The sequence below is a fragment of the Octodon degus genome, unplaced genomic scaffold (genome assembly GCF_000260255.1).
Source record: "Octodon degus isolate 3935 unplaced genomic scaffold, OctDeg1.0 scaffold00064, whole genome shotgun sequence".
NCBI lineage: Eukaryota > Metazoa > Chordata > Mammalia > Rodentia > Octodontidae > Octodon > Octodon degus.
Window position 1 is genome coordinate 11,438,796 of NW_004524640.1, and position 13,663 is coordinate 11,452,458.

The 13,663-nt window shown below is 39.9% G+C and overlaps 1 protein-coding gene across 1 annotated transcript in view; it reads right to left on the reverse strand.

Annotated features, from left to right (window-relative positions):
- Positions 1–755: 755 nt before the first annotated feature.
- The window catches only part of Enthd1 (ENTH domain containing 1), a 137,093-nt gene continuing 124,185 nt past the window's right edge, over positions 756–13,663 (reverse strand). The window contains exon 5 of the mRNA XM_004634699.1: positions 756–1,321. Coding sequence (XP_004634756.1) covers positions 756–1,321 — 566 coding nt within the window. The remainder of the gene's footprint in view (positions 1,322–13,663) is intronic.

Genomic DNA, 13,663 nt, shown 5'->3' on the forward strand with positions numbered 1-13,663 from the left:
ATGTCCTACTTATTTCAACTTAATGATCAACACCATGACATCTGAAAGGAAAAGATTTCTGGCATTGTTTTGCAGAATCTGAAACTTTCAAGAGAGCACATGAAACCAACGCTCCAAACTCAAAGCACCTCGGTCAAGGCAGAGGCTTGTTAACACTGAGGCTCCAGACAGTGGAAAAAGAAAGGGCTTCTCGCTGTTCACATACCCAACAGCTCTCAAAGAGCTGTTTGCAGCTTGAAGGCCTGGCTCATCTTTCACTAATGTTTAACACCATTTGTTACTAATACAAAGCATGGAAGAATGAAATTCTGCTCAGTTTCAAGTGAACTAACATACAAATTGGAAATTATCAAAGGTGACTTCTCTTTGGAAAATAAACTATGCAAATGAATTTACTGGTTTGATATTCCTCATGCTGGCGAATGAACCCAGGGCCTTGGCATTGAATTATTATCTCCAGCCCCTTTTAATCTTTAAATTCTGAGACAGGGTTCCACTGAGTCATCTAAGGTGGTCTTGAACTTGTGATCCTCCTGTCTCAGCCTCCCAGAGTGCTGGGTTTACAGGTGTGCCCACCATGCCTGGCTGAAAGATACTTGCTAATAAACCTGTCAAGAAAAATCATACCACCACCCTTCCCCCATAGTAAGGAGAATCTATAAAATGTTAACTTCCTAAGTGTTTTCCAGAGTGGAAACACATGAATTCTATCAAAATGACTATTGAGACTGTTAGATTTGATTGGACTGAGAAGTCTACAAGGGTTTGCTGACCTGCAGGCTGCTCCCACTCATGCTTACCAGGTGGCTGTTGATGACACTGAGCTCCTGTATCACTGTGCTCAGATCTTCATGGAGTCTTATGATTGCACTTTTCACCTCCCCTAAAAGTACTTTAACGGAGCTATTTGTGTCATCAGGTTCCCTAGGCAGGTTTACTTTGGTTGGCTGAAAATCAGAGCAGGAGGGAATGCTGTCTACATTTTGGGTGGGAAAAGCTACCCAGTTACTACTGGAAATATGACTCATCTGATTTTTAACAGAATCAGAACTATCTGGAAGCATTTCCAGCAGGTTGAGATTGTCATCTTCCTCTTCATCAGAAGACATCAGGCCCCTAGGCGTGAAGGGGTGGTGGGCCCTGGTGGTCTTATCTTCATGTTTAATGAAAGTAGAAGACCACTGTGGATGTGGCAGAGCCCACAAGGAAGGCTGGGGCAGGTCTACGGAGAAGTGGAGAACTGGCTTCTCCGGAGGGGCTGCATCAGGAGGTGACACGGAGGAAGCAGAAAAGGACGATGTTCTCTCAGAGGTAGTTGAAACTAAAATACATAAATGAGAGAGAAAGATTTATGTAACATACAAATGAGAGTAATAGAATAATTTAATGTAAAAGTCTATCTGGAAGGTCTCAATATAAACTACTTAGAATTTTAAATGTTAAATATTCATAATAAGCCTTAAAAAATCCAAAGCAGGGAACTGAGAAAATCTACAGATGTATTATATATCAATAATACCATGGAAATGAACCTAAAATAGGATTATCAATATTCATCTTGACTTCCAAACCCTGCCCAAACATATTTTTACACTACTGTAAACTACATCAGAGAGAAAAGTATTAAACTCCATTCTACTGACTGCCAGCACTGTAAGTTTTGGTATTTAAAGTAGACAGTCTGAGAAACCTGTAACTTAGTCTTTCACCCCCCCATTAGATGACGACGACAAAATAAATGACCAACTAATGAGATTAGTGAAATCAGTCTTTTCCTCTTTGTGGTCAAATACAGTCAAAGCTGGAGTCCAACCCAGCTGAAGTTCAGAACACTTTAGCACTCACATGGAATCATTTTTCTTACCAATAAACTGCAACATAAAAAGCATTCTAAATCTGTTTTCTGTAAATTTAAAGATTTGAGAAAAAATCTTTTTCAGGCAAAATCACATTAAATGTCTTTTTTTCACACTTCATTCTAAATCATGATTCCCAAAACGCTTCGGAGGAACAGTGTGTTAAGATGTTAAATGTTTTTGTGAAACAGGGCTTTGTGGTCAAGTAAGACTGGGAAAATGGCACACTGCGCCACGTGTCAGGACTTTAACTGGTCTATTAGCACACTTAAAATTCTGAGAAACTGATAGTATCCTATCAGGTGATAAACATCCTTCTTTCTTTTAATGTCCTTGGGTTGTCACAGGGTCTCACTGTGCAGCTGAGACTCACAGTGATCCTCCCCAGCGCTGGGAATACAGACGGGTGCCACCACGTCTGGACTCTGCGGCCAGCTTGGCGCACCTTGGGTGCGGGCCTGGCCTGGCCTATGGTGCCGGAGATCTAACCGCAGTCTCTGTGCTTGCCTAAGCAGACACTTTAGTCCACTGAACTCTTGTTGGCCTGGTGATAAACGTTTTTTTTTTTTGTTGTTGTTGTTGTTTGGCAGAACTGGGGACTGAACTCAGGCCCTTGTGCTTGCCAGGGAAGCGCTTATTCTATTGAGCCATCTCACTGGCCCCTAAACGGCCTTTTAAAACATTTTAGAACATTTTTTTTCCTTAGTGGAATATCTATTTGCATTTGTTTGTGGACAGACTGAAAAAACTGGTCAAAGCCAGTTCCCTAATCTCTGGACTTCATCTAAACTTGGTACTTTAGCCAGACCTCCTCATTGCAAGTCAGAGAACAGGAAAACTGATGCTTCCTCCTTAGCAAGCAAGACTTATCTGTATCGTGTTTTGTTCTAAATCTTCCTGTCCCTTCTAAATTGGAACTTTGATAAAAATATGGCCAGGGTATGTGGCCACTTTCTATTTTTTGCCTGTGAGTGCCCTGTGTGGCCCACCCCCAGTTTTCAGGAAAAATTCTAATCACAAACTTTTTTGAGGATGAAATAATTATTCTAAGCTGGTGCAGCAGCAGGACATGAAAGGGAAAGCAGGAACTTCATTGCACGTGGTCAAGATAAGCCAAGCACACGGCAGGATGTGGGTCAGGCAAATCGGGATACCCTATCATTGGATTAAACAGATGCTATAATGTTAGTGGGCACGCTGCAGAGGAAAGCCTTGCATATTCGTGTCCCAAGTGACACTGCTGCACTCTACCTTGCTGTGCCTGGGTGTCATCTACACGTCCCTTCCCTACCCTCTGCAGCAAGGTCTCTATCTTCTCTATCATCAGTGTCCTTCTGCTTGTTTCTCTCACACTTGGGTTAACACATCTGCCAGGTGGTCAATGAAAAGGATGAATACAAGGTAAAGGTTTAGACCTTTGTGTCTGAAAATGGACTCTACTTTTAGGCTTAATGATAGATTGGCTGGATAAATAATTCTAGGCAGATATTATGTTCTTTCAGGATTTCGAAGGTCACACTTTACCCTCTTCTCACTTCCAGTATTCAAGAGTTGGCATTATATTAATTCTTATTAAGTGTATATACCGTGTTGCCTCTGAAGCTTTGGAGAACTTCCTCTTTGGCCCTGGTGTTCTGCAGCTTCTGAATGCTGTGCCTTAAACTAGGATGAATTTCATTCACTTAGGTCATTGAAAGCAGAACTTTCAAATAGGCAACTCATTTCCTTCAAACATTTCTCAAAGGATTCAATCATTTTTCTCTTCCTGAACCTTCTCTTATCCAAGTCTTAGATCTAGTGGACTAATCTTCGAATTTCCTATATGTCCCCCTATTGTTCCTACCTGTGTCTCTTGTGCTCTACTTTGTTGGAGATTTTGTCAACTTTTGCTTCCAATTCTACCACCGAGTTTCTCATTTCTGCTACTGTAAATTTTAACTTCCAAGTACTTTTCTGTTGTTCTCAGAAATTCTTCTTGCAACATCCTGTTCTTGTTTTTTGGTTACACTGAATTTTCTTATCTCTTTGAGGATAGTAAAGATGAGTTGTTTCAAGGTTTTTTTCCCCTTCATAGTGTAACCTGTTTTCTCCAAATTATTTTGTTTTGCCTCACTAGTCTATAGGTTTTTTTTTTTTTTAGATGTCTGGTACTCCATGTCTGCTTACTATTAAGAATGGGATGAAAAAGCTGAAGAGAAGCTTGGAATGTGAGTGTGGGGCTTGCCATCTTTGAGGCTCAGTGCATAGTCATTCAGGTGGGTTGTTACTGAGCTACCTATAGGAATAGCTCCGTTTTTTCCCCCCATGAAGCAGTTCAAATTCTTACAGGAACAATTTGCTGTTACCTGCTTAGTAGGCAAAGGTCTGGCTGCCAAGGTGGTTGGAAACCAATAGTGAAAGGGGGCTACCCGCCTAGCCTGTGGTCTGGGTAATGGCCACCTCTTCCTGGAGTCTGGATTATGGCACCCACCTCAATGATCTCTAACATCTCTCATTTCTGAAACCCTCCGTCTACTCTCTCCAGAAAATAATCTCCAGATTCCATCTGGGCCCAGGCAGGTGATGGGTATTTAGGGTAACTATTCAGCTCCCTGGCAGGGCAAAGTCTAAGGATTTAAGTGCTTTTCAAATAGCTGTTTTCTAATTCTATTTAGTATCTGCTGTAGATGTGGCTTGTCCCTCACAGTTCATAAGTTGGTAGACTGGTCCCCAGAATGGCAATGTGAAGAGATGGTGGAACCTTTAAGTGGTGAGGCCCAGGGGAAGATGCTGCCTTCAGAAGGGACTAATGCCCTCCTCACAGAAGCCAGGTTAATTGCCATAGGATTGAGCAGCTATGAAATAGCAAGTCTGAGCCAGAACCTGTCAGTGGCCTCTTGTCTCACTCTACTCCCACCATGATGCTATCTACTGTGTTGTGAGGCAGCCAAGAAGGTGCTTGTCAGGACTGAACAGATGCAGATGCCATGCTATCAAATATTCAAAACTGTGAGCTAAACAAACCCCTTTTATTGATAAAGTACCTAGCCTCAATGTATTTTGTTATAGCAACAGAACACTGATCAAGACAGCACCAGATATGGAGGTTTTATAACCTCAATGTAAATATGAGGCCAAAGGATCTCAAAGAAGCTAGAAATCTTTCCCAAGACCATAATGCTAAACAGGAAGACAGAGGATTCAAATTCACGTATTTCCAGTGACAAAGCATGCATATGATCTTAACTACTAGACTCTATCTCTACAACACTATTTAACTATCCTAAAATTATTTTTACTTATTACAGAATTATGTAAAATTCTCAATACAAAGAAGGCGGGCAAACAAGGATAGTGTGGGGACCTGACATCTTATCTATAATGAGTGGTGACAGGCATTAGTTAATCTTTGTCCCAAAAAAGGATGGTGGAAGAATGAAAGGCCACATTTAATTATCTGAAGATAGTTATAAAATCTTGGTAGTAATATAATTTCTCTTACTGTGCATGAGTTAGAACAGTGATCAATAGATGAAAGTTTTAGAAAAACATCTGTCTGCCCAATTCACAAAGGAGAGCTTTCTAACAGTTATTTATTTTTTATTTATTCATTTATTTATTTTTATGGTGCAGGGGATTGAACTCAGGACCTTGAGCTTCCCAGGCAAGTGCTTATTCTACTGAGCCTTCTCCCCAGCCCCAGTTATGATTTTCAACATATGAAGCATGCTGTTTTGGGAAATGGAGACTTTGACTCACAGAACTCAAATACAGCTTAAATGACTGGCAGGAAGGCTTCCTGAATAAGGCAGCAGAATCATGTTTCCATGAGACTCCAAGAGTCTAGGACCCCAGATGTACTTGCTAGAAACGACCCTAGAAACAGGAAACTACCCTAGAAATAGAATGTGAGTTTGCTTGGTCAGAAAGGAAGATTTAATATGAAACAATTAAGTAGATCAAGAAGTAGTATTTGAGTTAAATGTTAACATGGTGTTATCACACACACAAAGACAATACAGTTATGTTAGACACACATGATGTGACTGAAAATTCCAGGATTCACTTTATGCCACTAGTTCATGCTACACATGAGAAATGAGGTTCTTAGACCACACCCCAGGCCTACTGAAAAGTAAACTGGGGGCTGGGCCCAGGAAACTGAGTTTCAACAAGACTCCAGGCCTTCCATGAGGTCTGCCGAAGCCGGAGAACCACTGCTCCTACTCTGTCCACCTTTTTGCACTGTGGCTACCGCTGCTAGCTCCACAGCTTCCCCTTGTTTGCAGTTCTGAAGCCTGAGCAATGCTGCGTCACGCCCCTGCTCATGAAAGGCATCACTGCGAACTGTGCACACTGGCTGACTTCTGTTTCCAAACACCCCAAAGCTGCACCTACACTTGAGCTGCTCTTTAGGGCACACCTCTGCACCTGTTTGGGTCCCCTTTTCTGTCTCACTACAGAAGTGGTCTGGGCATCCTATTAACATTCCTCCTCTTCATACGCCCTATTTAACATGGGCATGCAACAAACATTTCAAGTAAGACGCAACAGATGGATGCACTTCACACTCTTACTACGGTATGTGCAGGCCAGTATGAGGCCTACTCAGAGACACCACTGATAAAATCACTGCAAAGGCTGACATGTTAGTTTTAATTTTTTATGTTCATAAATCTTAAACCAGTTAATTAAGATATCACAGCTTTCAACGAAAAGGGCATGCACAAGAACTGTGCTACAAATACGAACAAATGAATGTCTAGAAATATTTAAAAATCCTTGTTAGCTGTAAATATAAATTTTCCTGAAAAAAGGTACCTGGCTGACTATTCACTTTACAACAGAGAGATTTTTGTTTTCATTCTCCAATTCGTTTCTTTTGGTATTCCTAGCTGTTACACAATGACTATCAATCAAGTTCATATATAAATTACTTTAATTTTGGTCTGTGGCTAAACAATGTGACATTTTCTACAAATGTCCACAGCAGATTTATAATGAACAAAAATGTAGAAACAACATAAATGTTCAGTTGATAAATGGATAAATAAAATGTGTATATCTATACCAGTGGTGGTGAACCTATGGCACAGAGGCCACCGTTTGTTATCATTGAACACTCTGAAAGGTTTGTCACCACTGATCTATACAGTGGGATATCTTTGGGGGCATAAAAAGGGATAAAAAAAAGGGATTAAGTACTGATATATGCTGTAATAAGGAGGAACTAGAGGTACCACATTACATGAGAGAAGTTAGGCAAAAGGCCTACTTACATTGAATATTATTGTACTTACATGTTCTGAATATTTACATGCAATGTCGAGAATGGGCAAGACATAGGTACAGGACTGTGAGGACTGTCCACTCAGTGACTGTGAGGACTCAGGAGATGAGGAAATGGTCAATGATCGTAAAAATGGGTGCAGGCGTTTTGGGGTGAGGAAAATGTTCTAGAGTTAGCAGTGATAGTTGCACAGTTCTGACGATAGACTAAGAACTATTAAGCTATATACCTTATATGGATTAGATCTCAATGTTTAAGAAGCATAATATTTGTCTTATAAATAACTTACATAAAATAAATAGATGAAGGAAACCACTGATGTTAAGTTTTTCGTGGGAAAACCAAGGTTTTGCATTAAACACGAATTTTCTCACTTACCTTACAGAGTATAAATCTGGTTTCCATACTTAAAAATCAGAGGGCTCTTTCGGCTGTGTATCAGCAGGCAGGTGCCTTGCAGTCCCCAGTTCCCAGGAGCGCCCTGGCTTCCCTGGCAGTGCAGAGCAGCCCCTCGCAGTCCCTCACTCTCTTTCTGCCTGGTGCTTCTGCATCTACCCAGCCAGTAGCACAGGCCTAGCTGGGACACTTTGCAGACTGTTTTCTAACAATTGCCTTCTTCCTTTTTTTTGAATCTTTTATTTATTTTGTACAGGGTCTTGCTACGCAGCTCATAGTGATACCCGTCTCAGCTTTCCCAGTGCTGGGATTACAGGTGTGTGCCACCATGCCCAGTTTCAGTGGCCAGCACAGCATGCGGTACTAGGAATCAAACCTGGATCCTTATGCTTGCCAGGCAGACACTGAGACCACCAAGCTATCTCCCCAGCCTTTCCTTCTTTCTTTTAGGGAAGCTGTTAAGTATTCTGGGTCTGGAGCCTCTTATAAACACAAAGGAAAAAGGCATGGTTAATACATACTCTGTGTGTGTGTGTGTGTGTGTGTGTGTGTGTGTGTGTGTGTGAGAGAGAGAGAGAGAGAGAGAGAGAGAGAGAGAGAGAGAGAGAGGTTTTTTCTTTTACTAACAAAGAGGAATTGGAAAAACTATGCAGAGCATATACGCTGGGACCGATGAGACAGAAACAAGGGAGGAGGCTGGTGAGGATACCCACCACCATTCCACAAAGGAAGCTGTGGAACAGGTTTTATTACCTGGAAAAAAAAAGAAGAAAAGGAAAGTGTCTGTTTTAGTGGAATATACTTTAAACAGATGTGGCTTAGAAGAATATAATGAAAGCTGTCTGCCACCATGTCTGGCTTCTAAGCATCTAGTAACTATTTTTCCTCCTTAGTGTGCATGACAAACTAACAGTTTGAGCTACAGAATTAGCTGAATTAAACTGAAAAGAAGCAAGGAAGTGGTACAGCAAATGTTCCTTAGTTTGGAAGGGTCAACTGAGGTCACTGCAGCAAGTCTGTCACAATGTTACAGTGCATGGGTGGCTGCCTCCTATTTGAGATACTCTCAAATACAAGCATGCAAGTGTTTCATAATTTTCCCAGGTCATTACCCACCAAAGAGTTGATGTCAGAATTGGACCTTTTATATAAATAAGTACTTCTGAAAACAAATCTAGAAAAGACATCATTTTCTCTATCCTCCATCATCCTGAGTGACAGTTCATGAAGACTCCCTTCTAGCCTCCTCACTTCTGGATTTCCTCAGCCATGAAGACCTTCAGCCACCTGGAACAGGTCAGCATTCGGAAGTGCCCTGCTCTGAAATAATTTCCAGGATTATTTTCCTTCTCACTTACTTCCAGCCCTTCTTTTCCCTTTAGCTCAAGTACATCTGGGCCTTGCTGAGGCAACAGACCAAGGTGATAGATCCAACAGTCCTTTCCCTCCTGTTTTCAATGCCTGTGTGACACTGGATCCTTTCTTGTCTGTTCTAGATCCTTGTTGTCACTTTTTCTTGCTTTTTTCTTTCCACTCTGTGCAGCCCTGAAGTCTGCCTCATCTAACTAGCAAGCCGTGGTCAGCCCCTTTTCTGTGAAGGATCAGAGAGTAGGTATTTCAGGCTCTGGGTGCTGCACAGTTGCTGTTACAACTCTGCTTTTGTAGACAATATGCAAACAAATTAGCCAGGCTGTTTTCTAATAACGTTCTCTTTATCCACACATGCAGGGGCCAGATTTGGCCCAGATGCTGTAGCTTGTCAGTCTTGTCCTATGCCTGTATGCGTTAAGTATCCTCCTTTCTCATTCCTACTCAGGCTGCTCAGCACGACTGCAGAAAAGCACAGGCCTCTGCAAGCCAGGTGGGCACACAGCACTGACCTCTCGGCCTATCAGCGGCTTCTCTCACATTCTATACTGCCTATACAAAATTTGCACCATGGTCTTTGTGGCTCTTATACCTGGCTACACTCCTAAGGGAGGTAGAGGTTCTATTGCTCTAGAAGTGGGAACTAAACATATGGACAGCTGAGCAGTAATAATAAACTTTGATACTGCACTTCCTGAGCGTCAAGCCTCACTCTGAGCACTACATATGCTGAAGCGCTGCGGTCATGCCATCATTATCCTTGTGTTGTAGGTGAAGATACTGACAAGGAGAGGGGTCAGGTACCTCATCTAATGCCACACAATTAGTGGTGGCACCAGGATCATGCACCCAGGCAACATGACTCCAGAACTTGTGCTAAGTCAGGTTCTAAATAACAAATACAGAAATGACTTGTTCCCAAAAGTCAACAGAAATATTAACAATCTGCAGTAATTTTTTTTAAATTTTATTTATTTATTTATGTGCGTGCGTGTGTGTGTGTGTGTGTGTGGCCAGCTCAGCCCACCAGGGGGCGGGGCTGGCTGGCTTGTGGTGCTGGGGGATTGAACTGCGGTCCCTGTGCTTTGCTAAGCTTGTTCTAAGTAGGTGCTTTAGACCACTGAGCCATCTCACCAGCCCCAATCTGCAGTAATGTTAAGTCTATCAATGTCACACAAATATATTCATATGTATGTTTGCCTATCTCTCCCTCCCTCCTAGTAACAGAACTGGAAGGAGAATTAGGAGCAAATGAATTTTTAAAGAAATCAAATATAGAATATTATAATTAAGACTGCAATAAGCAATCAAATAAGTACTACTGCAGTGATCAGAGGACAATATCAATTCAGCTGTTCAAGCCATCATCTTGTCAGCCAAGGGATTTCAACCAAATGGCCAGTATTGCAACATTAAAAAGGCTTCATACTGGGTTGGGTATGGTGGCACATGCCTGTGGTCCCACAACTCAGAAAGCAGAGGCAGGAGGCTTACTGAGAGCTTGAGATCAGCCTAGCAGCCTGGGCTACAAAGTGAGTTCAAGGTCAGCCTGAACTGCATAGCGAGACCCTGTCTCAAAAGACCAAAGGAAAAAGAAAAGCTTCATACTATTTACAAATGCAATGCAATCTTTCTTTAAAACACATGAACCACACTGTTTACTATAACTTTATGTTAAGTCTACTTATTTATTTAGTTATTGAGACAGGGCTTCCTATATAGTTCTGGCCGGCCTCCAACTTGTGGCAATCCTCCTGCTTCAGCCTCATAGTGCCAGGATTACAGACATGCACCACCATGCTGGGCTATGATAAATCTTGAAATTAGGTAATACGAATTTTCCAACTTTGTTTTTTTGATTTTAAGGTTGTTTTGGTTATTTTAGATACTTGGTAGCTTCAGGAGTTTCAAGACTGTTTTGGCTATTCTGGATACATGGCAGGTCCATGTAAGATTCAGCTTGTCAATTTCACAACAATACCATCTGGGAATCACTGAATCTATAGTGACTTGAACAGAAATGACACCTTAACAATACTGAGTATTCCAATCCACGAACACAGTGTATCTCTCAATTTATTTGGTTAACTGTTCTCAAACATTCTGAGCCAGAAATGTAACTCCACAGTATGGTGCTTGCCAACTATGTGAAAGGCCCTGAGTTTGATCCTTAGTAGTGGAAAAAAAAAGTTTCACAGTTTATAGAGCAGAAGTCCTACATGTCTTAACTATTTTTAAAAATGCTACTGTAAATGGTACTGTTGTTTTAATTTTAATTTCTAGTTGTTTATTACTGGATAAACAGGCTGGCTTTGACCTCCTGGGCTCCACTGATCCTCCTGTATTAGTCTCTCAGGAATCTGGGCCTACAGGTACATGCCATCACATCTGCTGTGAATTACTTTTATATGGTGACCTATACCCTGTGCTCCTGCTAAACTCATCTATTGGGTCTACAAGGTTTTTTTTTTTTTTTTGGTTGATTCTTTAGGATTTTCTCTTTCCAATTCTTTGGGACTTCTTATCTGTGACAGATAACCATGTCATATTTGAGTAAAAATAGTTTTACTTATTCCTTTCCAATATATATGCTGTTCATTTCTTTTTTATGGCTTAATTGCACTTGCTAGGACCTGCAATACAATGTTAGATAAACTTGGTGAGAAAAAGACAATCTTTTTCAATTGCTCATTTGATTAGTAAAATATCCAGTCTTTCATCATTAATTAATGTTAGCAGTCAGGTTTAACTATGCTCTTTATCAGTTTGAAAGGAGTTCCCTTTTCTTCCTAACTTGGTTAGTCTTCTAAAAAATTGTAAAACTGTAAAATTTTATCAATTTTTCTGCAAAATCCATGTTTTGTCTTGTACTGTTAATGTGCTAGGTTACAGAGATTTTCAAGTGTCAGACTAACCTTAAAATTCTGAGAAAAATACTACTTGATTATAGGTATATTACCATTTTTATATAATACTGGTAATATTTTATTAATGATTTTTGCATATGTGTTAATGAGGAAACTGATCTATAATTTACTTTCGTTGCAACGTGTTTGTCAGGTTTTGGTAGCAGATGAGCCACCTTCATAAAATAAGTTGGGCAAGGCTCTTTCTCTTTCTGTATTCTTGGGGGCCTGCCCCTTAGCTCAGTTCTTTAAGTGGCTGCTTCAACAAAGCTGTCAGGCTCAGGTTGCTGTGGTTTGATCCCCACAACTAAAGCCAGCCAAACATGCCCTGAGGGCATTCAGAGCCAAAAAATAAAAATTAAAAAAAAAATCCTTTCTATATTCTGAAAGAATTGGTATAAAATTGATGTCACTTCCTTAGAACATAATGTTGAAATTATACAGGCCTGAGGTTTTGTTATTTTTGATAAGACAGTCATTCATGGAGACATTCATAGAGACATATGTACATATTTTCATATATATGTATATTTTAGAATTTGACAAATACAAAGGTAATGTCAGGTCAATTTTAGGCAGCTGTCATAATTTCTCTTAAGATGTCAAACATAATGCTATAACATTACCCTTAATTTTACCTTATAATCCTTCAATATTTATAGGATTAGTATAGTTGTATCTTTCATTCTTGTAACTGTTAATTTGTGATTTCTCTCTCCCTAATTAGTCTTTACAGGGCTTAAATTAACTTTTTCAGAGATTCATCTTTTGGCCTTTAACATGTGAATAAAAGAGAAGCAAAATTAAACTTCTATTCTTTGTTGTTATTCTTCTTACTTTGGGTTAATTTGTTCCTTTTTCTTCAAGCATCTTAAGTTAGAACCTTATGTTCTTACTGATTTTATAGTGTTCTTTCTTGTGTAAGCATTTAAATCATGATTTTTCTCTGTAGCAATTTCCCATTAGTTTTGCTGTATCCTACAATTTTTGACTTCTCTTTTGATTTCTTCATCTCATAGATAATATAGCTGTGTACTGCTAAATTTTCAAATATTTGGGATTCTTTCAAGCATTCTATTACCAAGTCCTAATTTAATTTCACTGTGGTAGAAAACATACATTTTAATATTTTAATTTGTTAAAATAAATTTTTACTTTTTGTTTTTAATGATGCGATATATATTTTCTCTAAATGTTCATTTTGCATTTCAAAACGAATTCTACAGTGGTTGGGTCAAGTTACTGAGATTTCTGTAGTATTCACATCTTCTGTGTACCTAGTTTCTTCTGTGTGTCCAATTCTATTAATGTTTAAAGTGTTAAAATTTTCAGTTACGACTACTGATTTGTCTGTCTCGCCTTATAATTCTACCAGTTTTTGCTTCATACATTTTTGAAGCTGTTGTTGGTTTTATATATATATATATATATATATATATATATATATATAGCTACTATATATTTTTTCTAAAAAAAATAAATTTATTTATTTTTTACAGGGTCTTGCTATGCAGTTCAGACTCATAGTGATTCTCTCGTCTCAGCCTCCCCAGTGCTGGGATTACAGGCGTGCACCACCACACTCAGTTTCTGGGCCACCAGTACAGCACGTAATATCTGGGATTGAATTTGGGTCCTTGTGCTTGCCAGGCCGGCACTTAGACCGCCAAGCCATCTCCCCAGCCCTGCTATATATTATGTGCTGATCTGTTTGTCAATATGAAATACCCCCTTCTTACCTTTAGTAATAACCCTTGACCTCAAGTCTACTTTTTTCTGATATTAACATGGTTACTCTTGCTTTGATCATTTGGCTATCAATTCATGTATTTGTATTTGAAGAGCTTCCCATAGAGACAGTATATACC